Raw genomic sequence first — 17,688 nt, forward strand, 5'->3', positions numbered from 1 at the left:
CACATAAAAACTAGGCCCTAAAAAAACTGGATCAGTCCATCATAGCAAAAATGCCGAAAAAAATTGAATACCGGCGGGCCAGCCCAACTTTGGGACTTACTCAAATTTTTAACCTGTTTTCTCCATACGGGCTAGTCCGGCCCAGTTCAATTTTGATGGGTCAAAAACAAATTGAGCTGGTTCGTTTTGTCATATTAGAAAAAAAATTGTGATTTTAAAATCTGTGTAAATAAATACTTTTGGCGCCTTCTCCCTGCACCTCCAAGAAATCTCCTGTACCCCCAAAATTTACGCTTATGCCCTTATTTAATATACTGTGAGAATGGGTGAAAGTGGGTAGGGACGCAGTAAATTTCATTTACTGCGTCAACGTCCCTGCACCCCCCAAAACGTTACTATACGTTACTATTTAGTATTCTTGTACTCCGTTTCTTCTCCATCATCCAGTGTCTGCTTTCATTAAAATTTTTGCTCAGTTTTATTGTGGTTCGTGGTCCTGAGAGTTGTCCTTCTTCAATCGTTCATTCTCTCTGTAGTGGTCCCTCTTGTCTTCATTCGTTCATTCTGTCTGTGGTGGTCCCTCTTCTGGTTTGTATTACTTTCATTTATTTTTTTTAAGGAATCCTGTTTTGTTTATTCTGTCACTGAGTATGCATTATTGTGATTGAAGGTTGATTCTTTGAAGGAAGGTCTTGTGAGTAACTGCCTTATCTCCTCTCCAAGTGGTACTTCCGTCAATCCAGGTTAGCCTTCATACCACCTTAAGTTCTTTGTAAACGGAATTTGTTTGTTTGAAGGGATTGTTTGCGTTTCAAAACGCAATACAAAAGTTGTTTTTCAAAATGTATGGAAAACGGAATACAGAATTCGTTTCAAAATGTTATGAAGCGGTTTCTGTAATCCGTTTCTAAAAAAATTTGCAAATTTTTTTATGAAACAGAATACAGAATCCGTTTCAAAACGTTATGAAACGGATTCTGTATTCCGTTTCATAAAAAAAATTGCAAATTTTTTTTGTGAAACGGAATACAGAATCCGTTTCAAAACGTTATGAAACGGATTCTGTATTCCGTTTCACAAAAAAATTATTTTTTTATGAAACGGAATACAGAATCCGTTTCAAAACGTTATGAAACGGATTCTGTATTCCGTTTCCCATAAATTATGATTTTCGCATCTATACATTTGTTTTTGTTTTTGGTGTTTTTGGTGTATGTTTGTTAGATGATAAATAAGGAATTCGTTTCACAATACGGAAAGTGTATGCCATTTCGCATAAATTATGATTTTTTTCTGACACCCATTCATAAAAGAATAACACGATCACTCCATTATTTTTAAATGTTATTGGTAAATAAACCTTGCATAATATTCTGTTAAAAATTACACCCACATACCCCCACCCCATTTCTTTCTTCTTGATTCCATTTCCAGTTCTGTGCAAAGAAAAGAACTGGTGAATAAGATTGGTGGCATGCATGTACGTGCTGTCATGGTCTTAGAAATAGAATTGAATCACTTATTTCGTTAAAATTTCCGCTCCTTATTTGCATGGATGTTTTGTCCGACAAACCAAACACTTGAAGTCCAAACGCTTGAACATCAAATAGAAACCAAAATTTTGTTTTTCCAAACGGATTACATAATCCGTGTCTTAAAGATGTGAAACGGAATAGCTATTCCGTTTCATACTTGGATTTTGTGTGTTGGTGTGTATATTGTGTTATTGGTCAATTTGTAATGTGAGTGAATGTATATTGTGTGATTGGTGAATTTTCTAACATAAATTATGCAATGAATATCAACATGCAATTAGTTTTTAATTTTTGATACGTGTTGCAAGACCCATGTATTATTAGGTTGTGAAAGAGGTGGAAAATATAGAAAATACAAGTGTGATGCAGAACCCAGTTTATCTGGGACAAGAAAATGTGATTGTCCCTTTAGATTGAGAGGGAGACTCATCTCTCAAGGGGAGGGATGGGTGTTGAACGTAAAATGTGGTTACCATAATCACGATGTCTCTTCTACTCTAGTTGGTCACCCCTATGCGGGTAGGTTGAAGTCTACTGAACAGTCGTTGCTTGTTGATATGACCAAAAGTCAAGTCAAACCTGCAAATATACTTCTCACTCTGAAAGAAAAAGATGATTGTAATGTTACAACTCTGAAGCAAGTGTATAATGCAAGATATAGGTACAAACGTTCAATAAGAGGTTCAAGAACTGAGTTACAACAGTTAATGTTGATGTTGGAACGTGATCACTACATCCATTTTAGTAGATGTCTTGATGAATCTGATGTGGTAAGCGATTTGTTCTGGACCCATCCTGATGCTGTGAAGTTGTTAAATTCATTCAATATTGTGTTCTTAATGGATAGTACCTATAAAACCAACAAATATCGGTTGCCATTACTTGAGATTGTTGGTGTGACCTCAACAGGATTAACTTTCTCGGCCGCTTTTGCATTTTTATCTAGTGAAAAGCAAAATAATTTCATTTGGGCTCTTGAAAGGCTAAGAGGTCTATTTATGACGTCCGAGGGTGGTCCACAAGTCATTGTAACTGATAGGGATCTTGCTCTAATGAATGTTGTTGGCATGGTGTTCCCTGAGTGTTATCATCTTCTATGTCGTTTCCACATTCAAAAAAATGCGCAGGCAAAGTGCAAAATGTTAGTAAATTCTGTTGATGCATGGGATGTTGTATTGCAAGCTTGGGAGAATGTCATGGACTGTGAAGATGAATTAAAGTTCAACGAGTGTGTTCATCGTCTTGAGCTTGTTTGCCAGCCATGGCCTGTATTCTTTGAATATGTTAACGACTCGTGGATCATTCCTTATAAGAAATTCTTTGTGAAGGCATGGACGAACAAAGTTATGCATTTGGGGAATACAACATCAAACAGGTATGTTTGTATTTTGCTATTAATTAAATTTTTTTTTATTAATGGTTTATATGATTTCCTTGTATAAATTGTACTAGGGTTGAGTCTGCTCACTGGAGTCTGAAGAAAGTTCTTGGAAGTAGTATGGGAGACCTTTGTTCGTGTTGGGATGGAATTCACAACGTTATTATCTTGCAACACAACGAAATTAAGGCATCTTTTGAAAGAAGTTTAAATCTGATCAGTGACTCTTACAAGGCATTGAGTTATAGAAGATTAGTGGGAAATATTTCTAGATGTGCCTTAGAACTCCTTGCTCCAGAGTTGGAAAGAGTAAAAAAGATTGGATTCGATAGTAGTCGTTGTGGCTGCATTCTCAGACAAACTTATGGTCTACCATGTGCGTGTGAATTAGCACGATATGATCATGGGATTATTCCTCTCCAAGAAATTCATGTGATGTGGACTAGGTTGAGCTTCTCCAATGTCTCGTCTTCACAATTTGAAGGGCAATTATCTATTCAGAGGGAAGTTGATCTACTGCTTAATCTTTTCAAAGAAGTTGATATTGCAGGAAAAGTGACCATAAAACATAAATTACTCGACATAGTTTGCCCTTCTATGACATCGATGTTACCACCACCAAGTAAAGTTAAGACGAAAGGTGCAGCTAAGAGTCATAGATCAAAGAAGTCAACCAAACGTGATCCCTCCTATTTTGAGCATGTGGACGCCTTCATTGAGTCCTCAAGACAAGACACATGTGTTGCAAAAACAGAAAAAAAGCTGAAGAGCAAACGTGTAATTGAAGAGAAAGTAATACCCATGCTAGAACAGTTCAATCTTGTTTTTCATCCTTATATACTCGATGTTGTCGATGTTGTTGCGGACGGTCATTGTGGATATAGATGCATTACTGCATTGTTGGGTATGGGTGAAGAGTTGTGGCCTCTAATCAGACATGATCTATACAAAGAACTTAGTCAATGGCGAGATGAATATGCAACATTAGTTGGAGGCTATGATCGTCTGGAAGAACTGAGAAAGTCTTTGCTAGTTCACTCACCATCAGGGGTATGACTTCTACACACCAATGTTGAAATTTATGTATTAAAAGTTTTTTATGATATTGTTTTAGTATAATCTAATTAAATTATATGCAGGCTAATCGAGACAAGTGGATGACTATACCAGACATGGGGTATGCGATTGCTAATCGGTATAATGTAATCCTCGTCTACTTGTCGTCAGTTCAGAATTTGACGATATTCCCACTTCGTACATCCCCACCTATTTCGCAAAGTCAACATCGACTAATTTGTATTGGACATGTTTACAGTTCTCATTTTGTGCAGGTATATATGTTTATATATATATATATATATATATATATATATATATTATTTTGATAAAGAACTTTATATCTCTATTCACTAATTACGTATTTACAGGTTCGTCTACAAGAAGGTTGTCCATTACCAACAGTGGATATCATATCATCTAGCAATTGTTACCCAAAGGCAAAAGGCTGGGCATCATTTTATAGAGATAGGATGCAAGCATTCCTAGATTTACACGTAGTGGATCGTAGTTATGTAGATCTCATGGAAGACTGATATTTGTTGATTGTATTAACTATTTGACTGTTGTTGTTTGTAATTATTTTACCAATATATAAAATTCTAACTCCTTTGGCCAAGGGACGGATATATATTTTGGCCTCATTGCTAACATTAAATAACTTAATATAAAATACAATATATAGATGAAATATCTTAATATAAAAATTCTAATATCAAATACAAATAAATAGTAAATGGACTATCCAGACGTAGATGGTCGTCGACCTCGAACTCTACGTCCTCCTCTACTCTCTTCCTCTTCAACGCCTTCTTGAGCCATCTGCAATAACTCACGAGTGCGATCCCAAGCAATTGTGCCCTCAGTAACGTCTCTACAGTCTATCATCCGCTGAAGACCGCCTACAATGCGTTTTACGAGACCCTGTGATAATAACAAGTTAATGTCAAATATTAAAAGTTACTAATAAAACGAACAACTAAATTTATAACATACCAATAAACCACTAGAAGATGATGACGGTGACGTCCTCTGAACTGGTATGTCATCTGGCAAATTCCGACGAAGTCAGGGCACAATGACAAGGCTAGGCCGGTCCGCCTCAGCTCCACGTAAAATGTATGGATGGGAGACTCTCCTAAACCACTGCAAATATCCATCTGCACATGAAAAAGGAGCTGGTGCTTGGACCACTTGATGTACAACAAACTGCTCGTGCTTCTTCCACCGATCATCAATAGCCTCAAAGTCCATCATGGGAAGCGAACTAGGCGGCGGTGGAATAGGCTGCATGAAGCCAAATTGTCGCAACACACGCTCCGGCATATGACGGTGTACGATGGTACCAACCCTCAGGAAGCCAGAAAACATGCCATCTGTTACAAGTTGTCGAGCAGCTCTATGTGCTACATATGGGTTCCAAATCATCCCATCATATGTCAAGCCATCCAACTGGACTCTAACATCAGCTATAGCGGAAATGGCGCGTCCAGTGACATAATGTAGAGCACGGGGTTCGGTCTCCACATATGTATCCCGTACTTGCTTCCTTCCCAATGTAGGGAAGTGCTCGTATATCCAAGCCTGTATCAAATAACATTTCATTTAACCATTGTCATATAAAACTAAAAACAAGTGAAATAAAGAATAAAATGTTATATAAATGGGTACCTGCAGAAGAGGTAGATATCCAGCTAATTGCTTTGTATTTGCAAAGCTGGCATCTCCTAGCTGCTCATATAAGTGGACAAGAGCAGCAACTCCCCAACCATATGTACGACATGTGGAGAGATCTCTAAATAGCTCGAGATAATGTGTACGAACATAGGTCGCGCTTTTGTTAGCAAATATCGTGCACCCTACAAGGTGCAAAAGATATGCACGTGCAGCAAACTCCCATAGCTCGTTTTCACAACAGCTGCCATACAACTCTCTCAACCAGCTAAGTCGGACCTGTGCACCCCGACTTTGATTAAGCTCCACACAAGCCATGGCCCGGTCAACACCAAGAAGTGTCGTCAAAATCTCAACAGACTCTTCATATTCAAGATTTTCAGTGGAGCAAAAGTTTCCACTGATGGAAAGATGGAGAAGTGACCATACGTCATCCAAAGTGATGGTCATCTCCCCAATGGGTAGATGAAAAGTATTAGTCTCGGGATGCCATCTCTCCACGAAACCCAATACTAACCCAAGATCGATATATTCATATAAAATATCGCACAGAGGCGATAATCCAGAAGCTAACACAAAAGGTGCAACAGAAGGATGAGGACGTCCTAATTTCTTCACCTTTTTAATATGAGAGACCACTTTCACAACTCGATCCTAACAAAAGAAACAAAAAAGAATAAAAATACTTAACAACAACAAAATTAAACCTATATAAAAACTTCTTACTGACCTGACCATCCCATATCATGCGTGCAACATGATCCTGGTACCGGGTCAATAAAGATGTATCATATGGACCACCAGGAAATCCTCCACCATCGTTATCAATGCCCTGCTCGTCCTCCCGAGGAACGTCAGAAACCTCATTCTCAACAATATCATCCTCAACCACATTAGCCTCATGCTGACCCCTTCTACGAGCCGAAGCTATGGGTCTCTTCCGTGTACCACCCTGTTTGGAACTCTCTGGTGCATCATTTGAACCGCGTCTAGATAAATTTCCTCGTGTCCTAACCATATCTGTAATTCAAAGTTTGAAACATTAGAATCTAATATAAATTTCCTGGAAAAATAACTAAATGAAATAAACAACATGATTTTAAATTCTGTTACCAAATGCAATTTCTGTCTAATAATAGGAAAGGTAAATTATTGATGCTGATGAAGGCAATTTCCTCTACTGGTTTGTAAATTTTACATGCTAGACTTGGAAGAAATGTTTGTTGGATTTAATGCTTAAATTGGTGATGGACCAGTTTAAAGTTAATCATATAGTTCTTAGTACCAACCATGAATCACCTCATTTTAATGCGAGCTACCGTGTGTTCTCTCTTCTTTATACCTCTCTAACCATTCTTTCTTTTTCCATTTCACACACACACACATAATGCTCCAAAGACTCAGCCCTTAATTACATTCAACAAGTAACTGCTAAAACGGATTTCACGAAAAAAACACCAAAAAAAACCCAAAACGGATACTAAAATCCGTTTCACCAAAATTCAAAAAAAAAACAAGAAACGGAATGTGTATTCCATTTCATACACCTCCGACACGGAATCCACAATCCGTTTCAGCAATATTAAAAAAAAAACCAAAAACGGAATGCGTATTCCGTTTCATACGCATCCGACACGGCATTCAAAAGTCGTTTCAATAAAATTGAAAAAAAAATTAAGAAACGGAATGTGTATTCCGTTTCATACACTTCCGACACGGCTTACAAAATTCGTTTCAGTAAAATTGAAAAAAAAAATACCAAACGGAATGTGTATTCTGTTTCTCACAGTTCCCACACGGCTTACAAAAGCCGTTTCAGTAACAATTGAAAAAAAAAAGAACAAACGAAGTGTGTTCCGTTTCACCATTCTGGAAGTGCACTCCTAAAACGAAGATGCAAAAATCAATTAAAATAAACCGACAACATTCCTGAAATTAATTACAAATTTAAAAACATTACTTGGAGAAGATGCGTCTGTAGTGTTGCGCAAGAGAAGACCAGAAAAGGGAGGCAGCAGAGATGAAGACTGTGTTGTGGACTCTCGAGAGAAGAACTGTGTGGTGGAGGATGTATGCGACCAAAGTGGGAGAAGACCAAAGTGGGAGAAAACCAAACGTGGGAGAAGACGAAGGAAGAGTGTGTGGGAGAAGAGGAGAATGAGGGAGAACAAACTGGCTAGGTCAAAGATTCCTGATGGGTGCAGAGAATCAGATTCTCTCTTTATTGGGGTTTGTTTTGGGGGTGCAGTGGTGCAGAGGGGTATGCGGTCAAAATTGAGGTTTTTTTAGGGGGTGCAGTGTCAGGCGTTTGGGGGTGCAGGGGTATGCGGTAAAAAAACACAGTAAATCTTATATTTAACCATAGGCAATTATGGAAATAAAATTGGACGAGATTCTTGGAGGTGTAGGGAGAAGCCCCCATACTTTTAGTAAAAAGAAACACCTATTTCAAAGAGCTTTGCAACAACTAGGTCCAAATTAATACGGGAAGCCTCCTCGTGGATGTAGAAGAAAAGAGGGTCTACATGTCACTAGATCACGCGATTGGTTCAACTAAAAAAAATAAAAGGAGGCATTACGGGTACATGTAAAGCGTAACTATTCAAAGGGAATTTATTTCCGCACCCCATGTTTTCTTCCTGTACCTCCATAACCTTGATAAAATGACAATTTTACCTCCTTCTTCTTCTTATTCTCTCGTTGCCTTCATCTTCATCATACCAAGCCAGCACAAAAGAAATTATTGCACCGAAGAGAATTCGAACCCCATGGTCTTCGTACTTTTCACACTTAAAAAAATAAAAATCTATAGATTTATTGATTTAGTCCTCTAATTTTTTGTTATAGTTTATTTTAGTTCCTTTATTATTTTTGGATTCAATTTAGTTTTTCAATATTTTAAAAAGAATCAATTTAGTCTTTTTATTATTTTTTATTCAATTTAGTTCTCTTCTTTTTAAAACGATCTAATTTTGTCATCTTCAATTTGAGACTAAATTAGTAATTAAACTTAATCGTAACTTATATATACATACATATATATATATATATATATATACATACATATTAAAATAATTTTTGAAAACATCAAATCACTCTGTCTAAATGTAAAAAAATAGAATATTTAGGTGAAATGATTTGATGTATAAACTATAAAAAATATTTTAATATATATATATATATATAAATTATAATTAAGCATAATTATTAATTTAACCTCAAATCGAGAAAGACAAAAATGGATGGTTTTAAAAAATAGAAGGACTAAATTGAATAATAAATAAGGAGACCAAATTAAACATTTTAAAAGAATTGGAGGACTAAATTGAATCCAAAAGGAATGAGAGACCAAAATAAGTCAAACTAACATATTAGAGGACTAAATCACTAATTAAACATTTATAAATTTTTAAAATAAAATCTAAATAAAATTACAACAATAATATAAATTATAGTATAAAATAAAATAAAATAAATATAAATTAAATTTTAACTTTAATTAAATTTAACATAACAAAATATAAATTAAATTTTAATTTTAATTTTTTAAATATAATAAATATATGGGGATAAGAATGATATGATACTCATATCTAACTTGTTCATATGCAGATATTAAATTGGAAAATTATCTTTTGAGATTTTTTTTGACCAATTTAACAAAATTTCAATAAATAGATTTAACTTAATTAATATTTTTTAATTAAAATGAAATAATAAAGTAGTATTTTTTTTTACCAATTTGTCAAAAAATTTCAATTTTTTTTTATCAAACTATCGTTTTCCTATTAAATTATCCTTTATTCATTAATCACAAAAGTAAGTAGTTCAAATATCCATTTACTTTCCTTACGTCATCCCAGTATATTCTCCACCTATAAATAAGTAAATAAGTGTTTCTACTCTACTTCAAAGGCACACCTTGACTCACTTTCATCTTTTTTCCTCACTTTTGTTGTATCCTATCCTAGGGAGCTTTATATATATATATATATATATATATATATATATATATATATATATATATATATATATATATATATATATATATATATTAAGATTTAGTACTTGTGAACTTTTTTTGGAAAGACATTTGAAAGATATTCTATTTTAGAGATAAGGGAAGGGAGGTTTTACTTTATATGGTTGGAAATTATTCACAGCAATAATATGTTTTATAAGAAAAGATGGATAAAAATATTGTAAGGAACACTTGGTACAATAATGGACCAGACATCATCTGCATTTGAAGGTCTGACTTTCATTTTCTGTCATTTATCCACATGCTGCATTTTCTGTCCACAGAGCAATGTTGATAATGCAGTCCATTGCAAATGAAGAAAATGATGATATATGGTCATTGTCATCGGTGTCTTTTGCCCTGGATGTGTTTGTCTTTTCTAAAGGATAATATTTTGAAAGGAGAAATGTGTATGTGCTTATACAATTGCCATGGTGAAGATATTTAAGATATCAACGGGACAGGTAGGGAACGGGTAATAGCTGTCGTATTTTATTAATTGAATAAATATTCGTTCTATATTCGTACCTATATGGGTGAGGGTATCCGTTATGCGGGTACTCGTATATTTTTTAATATCTACAAATATTCGTGAATATTTACAAAAAGAAAAATTTAATATTTAAGAACAAATTTTAACTATAAATTCAAATAAAAATACAATGCATAACATTTATAAATTTCAAACAAAGTTGAAATAATCCATTTAAATAGTGTTGAATGACATTTTATAAATAAATAAAGTTTTTTTAAAACCAATTGATAAAAAATAACCCATTCAAAATCAATGTATTAATATTTTAATATTTTTTTTAATTTAAATTAGAGTATAGCGGGTACGAGTATTCATGGGTACGAATACTATGATACCTCTAAGGCCCACTTTTTATGGCCCTAATGTTTAAGGGCTTAACCTATTCTGTTGGGCCTAAGGCCGCCCATAGGGTGCCCCAAAGACTCCCTTTCAACCTCTTCGTTTTCCATTCTGCTTTCATATTGCAAACAACTCCTTTCTCAACCTCTCTTTTCTCTCTTTTTTCAGAGTTGTGCTAGGGTTTGAGCTAGTTCCTTCGTTGGGTAATCGAACTCTACTTCCGGGTAAGTAGAACTCTATACCCTTATTCATTTTACGTTTCCCCTTCTGTTTGGAAGCTCTAGTTCCGCTTTAACCTCAACCAGGATCTCAGTTTCGTTCTCCTTGGTTGCTTTTTTAGTTCCGCAAGCTGCCACGTTCTATGGTGCTCTTCTTCGAGTGTTTGTGCAGATTTGCTAGCGTTCTCCAAGTAAGGGAAGCTAAGGTTTTCGTATTTTCTCTATATCTGACTATTTTTTAGCTTTCCTTCGTGTTTATATGGCTTGCGTGCTACTTTGGTTGCATGGAAAACCTTGAAATGTTGTTTGGTATTGAATGTCTGGTTGATGCATGTGCGAACAATGGAGTGAACTGGTATTTTCGCCCAAGCGAGCTTGTCTCGCCTAGGCGAGAATAGCAGAAGCTTGCCCTGGTTTCTGCTTGAGTTCTCACTCAGGCAAATTGCTTTCGTTTTGAGCGATGAATCATCTTGCTCGGGTGAGGGGCCTCACTTTTGGGCGAAGAGCAGTCTCACTCAGGCGAGGAGATCTCGCCCAAGCAAGAACTCGCGAAACCTGCAGTGCTCTTTGTTGGCAGTCTCGCCTAAGCAAGAGCCTTTAGCTTGAGCGAAAGACCTCTTTTGCCTGAGCGAGTGCCCATGGCTTGAGCGAGACTAGTGCAGGAACATGCTCTAATACTGTTCTCTTCCTTGTTTTCGGTTGTTGGTTGCATGATTGATTGGATTACCCTATTTAAAGCATGAAGTATGTAAATATGCATGTATTATTTGATGTTATAGACTATAATTGATGAGCTTGGTATGAATAAAGTCATGAATCATAGTTGGTTGGTTGGTTGGATATTGGCATGAGATTCTTATGCATGATAAATATGTGGTGGGTTGGAGAGACATGGCTATGGTATGAGTTGACGTAATTCCATGTGACTCTTGGTGAGACTTCATAGTGATGTTGGTTGTGATGAACGTAATTCCATGAACCTCTTGGTGAGATTTCATGGTGGTGTCGTAGTGTATATAATTAGGTAAGGATTGCATCCTGAAACTCTAAAGAGTCAGTTAGTCTCACGTAGAGCGGACTGACTCAAGTGGTGAGAGTAGCAGGAGACCCTAGTCTTTGGCAAGATAATGTCCTTAGATGTTTGAAGGCTAACCTTGTGCGTGGTAGGGTGAAACCCATTGGCAATGGCTCTACAGAGCAGTAGATGCCACCACAAGTGTAAGCATCCGATGAATCCGACCGATTATATGTATCTGGATAAATTGAGTCTTAGAGTGTTGTTGTTTGCTATCACATGCTTGGTTGATTGATGTGTTCTTGACTTTTAAATTGTACGCTTAATTGTATGATAAAAACCTTTTCACTCTATCTTATCCTTCTTGCTTGTGTCTGTCTTCTTGTGTGGTTTTCCTTTTTGTAAGGATCACAAATTTCTTGGTGTGAGCAGATATGGAAACCCCTGGTGATCGCAGTGACGATGGAAATGTTGCAGCGTAGTTGGTTATGGGTTGGAGTTGGGCTCGTTGTTGAGTCTCATGTTTGAAGAATTTATGTTGTTTTGTAACCTCTTGCCCTTTGGGCAAGCTTTTGGGCTATAGTTGAACTTTTATTTTGTTATGGCATTGTGTAGTGTCTCTGTTTCCTTGTTGGTATATTTGGATGACTGTAAAATCTTTTATACCTTAAATCTCGTGCTCTTTGGATATTATAATTTATACGATGTTTTATTTAATTAGATTTATCTATTAAATGTGATGTTACAATACTCGTACCCACTCTTTTAATATGCGGGTATAAAAATACTCGTATCCGTTACCCGTGAATATCCATTTTCAATATTCATTTCTTATCCGTTGCAAGTTTTATCCACGAATATTCACAACTATGAATTTTTTTTACGTAACTAAGGATACCTAACACTTCTTTGCGTGTATGTAAAGAATTTACACAGCATAAGTTTTGAAGAAAATATTAAGATTATAATTTATTAGACTTAAACAATGTTATAGAAATATAATAAGGACAATAATACTTTAACCCATTTTTTTTACTCACTTTTAACTCACTACTTCAATCACCATTAGATCATCACATCATATCACTTAAAAGAATCAAAATAGATAATATAATGGTCATTGAAAGAGTGGGTTAAAAGTAGATAAAAAAAGGTGGGTTAAACTATCTTTACCCATATAATAAACATGTAATTTTAATATTAGTAATAGAATAAACATATTTAACCCTTTTTTTTCAGACTCTTTTTTTTCAGACTCTGATTTGTTAGTTATATGTGTAATTAAAATTATAAAAAGATAATAAATGCTTACTTTTATATATAAACAGTCCTAATTAATATTTATATAAATAATATTTTAAAAAAGTTTTAGACATTAATATTATTTTAATTGGTATTTATTTCAAAAACTATAAAATACAAATAATTCAAAATTTTCACATTATTATAGAAAAAATTCAATTTATTATTAATAATTTTTTAAAATGCACAGATAAATATAGAAAATGAAACAGTAACGGGTCTTATTATTTATTTAAAATTTTGCATACGATTAAACATATAAATTTCATACATTATCACAACCTTTTTGCACGGTTTAGTTTATTTAAAATAGCTGATATATGATTTTAAATTTCAAGTATTTATTATAACAATTAACAATTTTAATATATTTTTACTATATATTTATTTTTAGTGATTTTTTATAAGACCTTGAGATAAATTTGTCCAAATGTAATTAAAAATTAATAAATAATTATTTATTAAAAAAGTACTTATATATAAAAAGAATTTAAACAACAGGAAAAAGTTAATAATTTGTAATCAATGGATTAAGGTCGAAAATATTCCTGAACATTTATCATGATCGTTTTACGACATTACAAAGATATAATATAAGTTAACAGAGTTTACAAAATGGAATGATAAGTTTTATTATTTAACATGTGATCCTATATTTCATATCTCGATATCTGAAGTTTATTCGGCAGTTACAATATGGTTGGAGTTGAAGTATTATATAACAAGATTTATTTGCTGAAGCCATGAACATGTTAACAACAATTTTATAACAGGAAAAATGGAAGTTTGAGGGAGATAGCACCCATTGTAAGGAATCTTGAGAAAATGTATCACATGTTTTACTTCAAATATTTTCCATTGTTTCTTGTTCTTTTGTTCCATTAATGTCTGCTAATCGGTTGAAAACAATAACTCAAACATTTTAAATTCAAAGGACAATATTTCCTGACCGGTTGAAAACAATAACTCCAATACTTTAAATTCAAAGGATAATGTCGTGAAAAAAGAAAGATAAATTACAAATAAAAGGTAAAATTGATTGTACATATTTTTTTTTGGGTTAGATCCCTATTTTAGTAAAGAAATCTTAAATAGGTCTCCTTTTTTTTGTCTCAATTAAGTTTCTATTATGTAAAATTCATTGCAAGTAGGTTCTTTTCGTTGATAATACACTAACAACGTTAACCATATGTTACGTGTCAGCACGTGAGTTTTTTTTTATTCTAATTTTTTTAATACTTAAAAAATAATAATAATTGTTGCATGTCAAACTGGCGTTATACCACATGACAGACGCAGTGTGATGTGACAATGACAGTGTTACGTGTCACTATTGGATATGAAAAATCTCAATATACTTCATGTATTTGTTATTTTGTCTCAATTTGTTTCTATTTTTCTTAAAACTGAATCAATTTCATCCTTATACCAAATTTAATTTTTTTACAAATTTTACAATGACATTTTTATTATAATTGATATTTTTAACAAAATTAAGTATATTTAAATATATATTTTGCATTGAACTTTATTTAAATTTTGTTTTAAATATTTATATATCTATAATTTATAGATAAATGTTAAAGTTGCTTTAAAAATAAAAATTTTATAAATTCAAATATAAAATTTTAAAACAATTTTATAGCAATTTAAAATAAATATATTTATTTAAAATTTTACAAATCAATTTATAAAGTTGTTATTTTTAAACCAACTCTCACATTTGTCTATGAATTATTGATATATAAATATTTGAAACAATATTTAAATAAAGTTCAATGTAAAATAAAAACTTAATCTTATTAGAAATATCATCATGACATTTATATAAAGGTTAAATTTTCTCTTAATTTGAATAGGGATGAAATTGCACCAGTTTTAAAAAAATTGGGATCAAATTGAGACAAAATAACAAATACAGGATTAAATTGAGAATTGTCACATTCAATATTGATATTTGGCATTGTCAGTGTCACATCACACCGCCTCTACTACGTGGCACACTAACAACTTGACACGTAACAATTTTAGTTTTAATTTTTAAAATTTATAAAAAAAACACGTGCTGACCTGTGTCACGTAATTAACCTTGTTAGTGTACCACTAACGAAAATGACTAATTGCAACGAATTTTTCAAAATAGAAACATAAGTGAGAAAAAAAAGAAGGAGACTTACTCAAAATTTCTCTAAAAAATAGGGTCCAATGGAATGATTTAACATTTTTTTAGTTATAATAATAATAATAATAATAATAATAATAATAATAATAATAATAATAATAATAATAATAATAGACGAGGTTATCAGTAAATCAACTGTAATCAAATATTTAATAATTGATCCACGAGAATTTAATGGTAGGAAATTTGTATACTACAAATACATGTTGTGTTTGTTTTCTAACAATTCAGTTCTTTCCTGATTAAAGCTAATTTGACATGTTTAGTGCAATAATAATACATAAAATATACCGATTAAAAAATAATAAAATAAAATTATAACTACTTAAAAATTATATGGGCATATTTACTTTTTTTATAGTATTAATTGTTTTCCTTTTAATTAATAATTGTAAGTGCATTTAGTTTTTATTTTGGATGACCAGATCAATACTGTAAATAGTACAGCATTATTCTGTAATTAAATTAGTATCTTTTATGAATTTTAATAATAATAATAATTATAATAATAATAACGATATTTTAATAAAATAACTAATAATTTTATAAGAAGAAAAATAGAATTAATTCTATTTTATATTTTATAAAATATAAAATTATATATTTTTATAATTTTTTAATTTTTTAATTTGTTGATTTTTGTAATTTTATATTTTTAAATTTTAATTTATAATTTATAATTGTTTTTCATAATTTTACGGTAACATGTTTTCTATTTTTGTAATTTTGTATTTTTTTATTTTTAATTTTAAAATTTTATAATTTTAATTAAATTTAAAAAAAATCATTAAATACAATCAATATTTGGAAAAAATCTCCTGATCAATTGTCTTTTGTAATAAAATACTATGTGACAGCATTTGTGGAGTGACAGGACAATATTATTACTACTTGACAAAGTTAACCGCCACATAAATAAAGATTATATTAAAATTTTTTATAATTTTAATGACTCAATAGACTATAAAAAGTGATTAGAGACTCAATTGAAAATTCCCAAATACATGAAAAATTCAAAACATTATTAAGGCGTAAGAAAATATTGATATTTTTTAAAGTTTTATTAATTTGAATTATCTTACTAATAATGAAAAATAATTTTTATATATATTGTCATATACTATAATTAAAATATTAATAATAATGGAAAATATTTTTATACATTCCATTATATTATTATAATTAAAATATTACTAAGAATTTTCTATATTTATGTTAAGAAAGTATTTATATGCTTTTAAAATTTATTGTAGACCATAAAAATGTTATCAAATATGGAATAATATATATTTGTTTTTATTGTTGAATTTTTTGATAAAAAATTAGGAGCTACCAGGAGTTGTGACGTGTTCAAAATCATCGCAAAAAATATCTTCTATTTATATAATTTAATTTTTTTACTCGATTAGATATGAGTGGTTTATTATTTAGTACTAGTTGAATTTATTACTAAGAAGGGTACATACTCGACTAGGGATTTCAACGGGGTGGGTAGGTTATGGGTAGTAGCTCCCCCGTACCCTATCCGCTGGATAAATATTTGCCTCATACCCGTACCCATATCCGTCGGATATTCGTTATGCGGGTACCCGTCTATTTTTTTCATATCCACGGGTATCCACGGGTATTTACAAAAATATTTTAAAAAATAAATATTTAACCATAATTAGTGCTTAGATCAACAAGTCTGTCCCCTTTCTCCGATTGATTATTGAAAAACAAACAAAAAAAATTACTACCCATTTATATTGTAGTTTATTTTTGAATAAAATATTAAAGAAATTACTAACTTCATTAATGTCCACCTCTTGCAACATTGTATAAAGTTTCATGGTTGTCCAATTTTAATCTAGAAGAACCTTAAAATATAAGAAGTTCAGTAAAAATTTCTAACAATCACTTAATTAAAATATCTAAGTAAAAGTGTTAATTTCATTACCTTCCATGTTGGTCCATAACCAGTCTTAGAGACACATCAATGCCTCCACAGTATATGGAAGTAATTTACTCATTTGTGGGGTAAGAATCTGACCACCATGATTGAATGAAGATTCATAATGTTTTTTACTAATATATATATATATAAGGGTAAAGTTTAGCGAGTACGGGTATCCACGGGTACAGATACTATGATACCCGTACCCGCCCCGTTAACATGCGGGTATCAAAAATACTCATACCCACGGGTAGCGGGTATCCATTTTTAATATCCATTTCCTACCCGTTACGGGTTTTATCCGCGGATACGGATTTTTTTGACATCCTTATACTCGATCCAATAAATATGATAAGTGATGACAATAAATATGGTAAGTGATGAAATTTAATAAAGTCCATTTAGTTTTAGTGATTTAAAGTGATCAAAAAGTATTATAAAACATATTTATTAGTATAAATATTTATATATTAACAATATATTTGACTAAATCTTAG

General features: G+C 32.2%; 1 protein-coding gene across 1 annotated transcript; it reads left to right on the plus strand.

Annotated features, from left to right (window-relative positions):
- Positions 1-50: 50 nt before the first annotated feature.
- Positions 51-4,505, plus strand: LOC114170369 (uncharacterized). Its single transcript, XM_085669385.1, has 6 exons — positions 51-179; positions 671-743; positions 1,860-2,910; positions 2,988-3,963; positions 4,053-4,244; positions 4,341-4,505. Exons 1-6 carry the CDS (start codon positions 51-53, stop codon positions 4,503-4,505), a joined length of 2,586 nt encoding a protein of 861 aa, XP_085525511.1.
- The last annotated feature ends 13,183 nt before the right edge of the window (positions 4,506-17,688 follow it).

Source organism: Vigna unguiculata, chromosome 11, assembly GCF_037176805.1.
Source record: "Vigna unguiculata cultivar grain cowpea cultivar isolate G323 ecotype 2 chromosome 11, ASM3717680v1, whole genome shotgun sequence".
Lineage (NCBI taxonomy): Eukaryota > Viridiplantae > Streptophyta > Magnoliopsida > Fabales > Fabaceae > Vigna > Vigna unguiculata.

Coding starts and splice junctions, on each gene's coding strand:
- LOC114170369 (XM_085669385.1), top strand. CDS start 51: ATGCCGAAAAAAATTGAATACCGGCGGGCCAGCCCAACTTTGGGACTT. Junction 180..670: donor GTCAAAAACAAATTGAGCTG/GTTCGTTTTGTC, acceptor TTGTGATTGAAG/GTTGATTCTTTGAAGGAAGG. Junction 4,245..4,340: donor ACAGTTCTCATTTTGTGCAG/GTATATATGTTT, acceptor ACGTATTTACAG/GTTCGTCTACAAGAAGGTTG.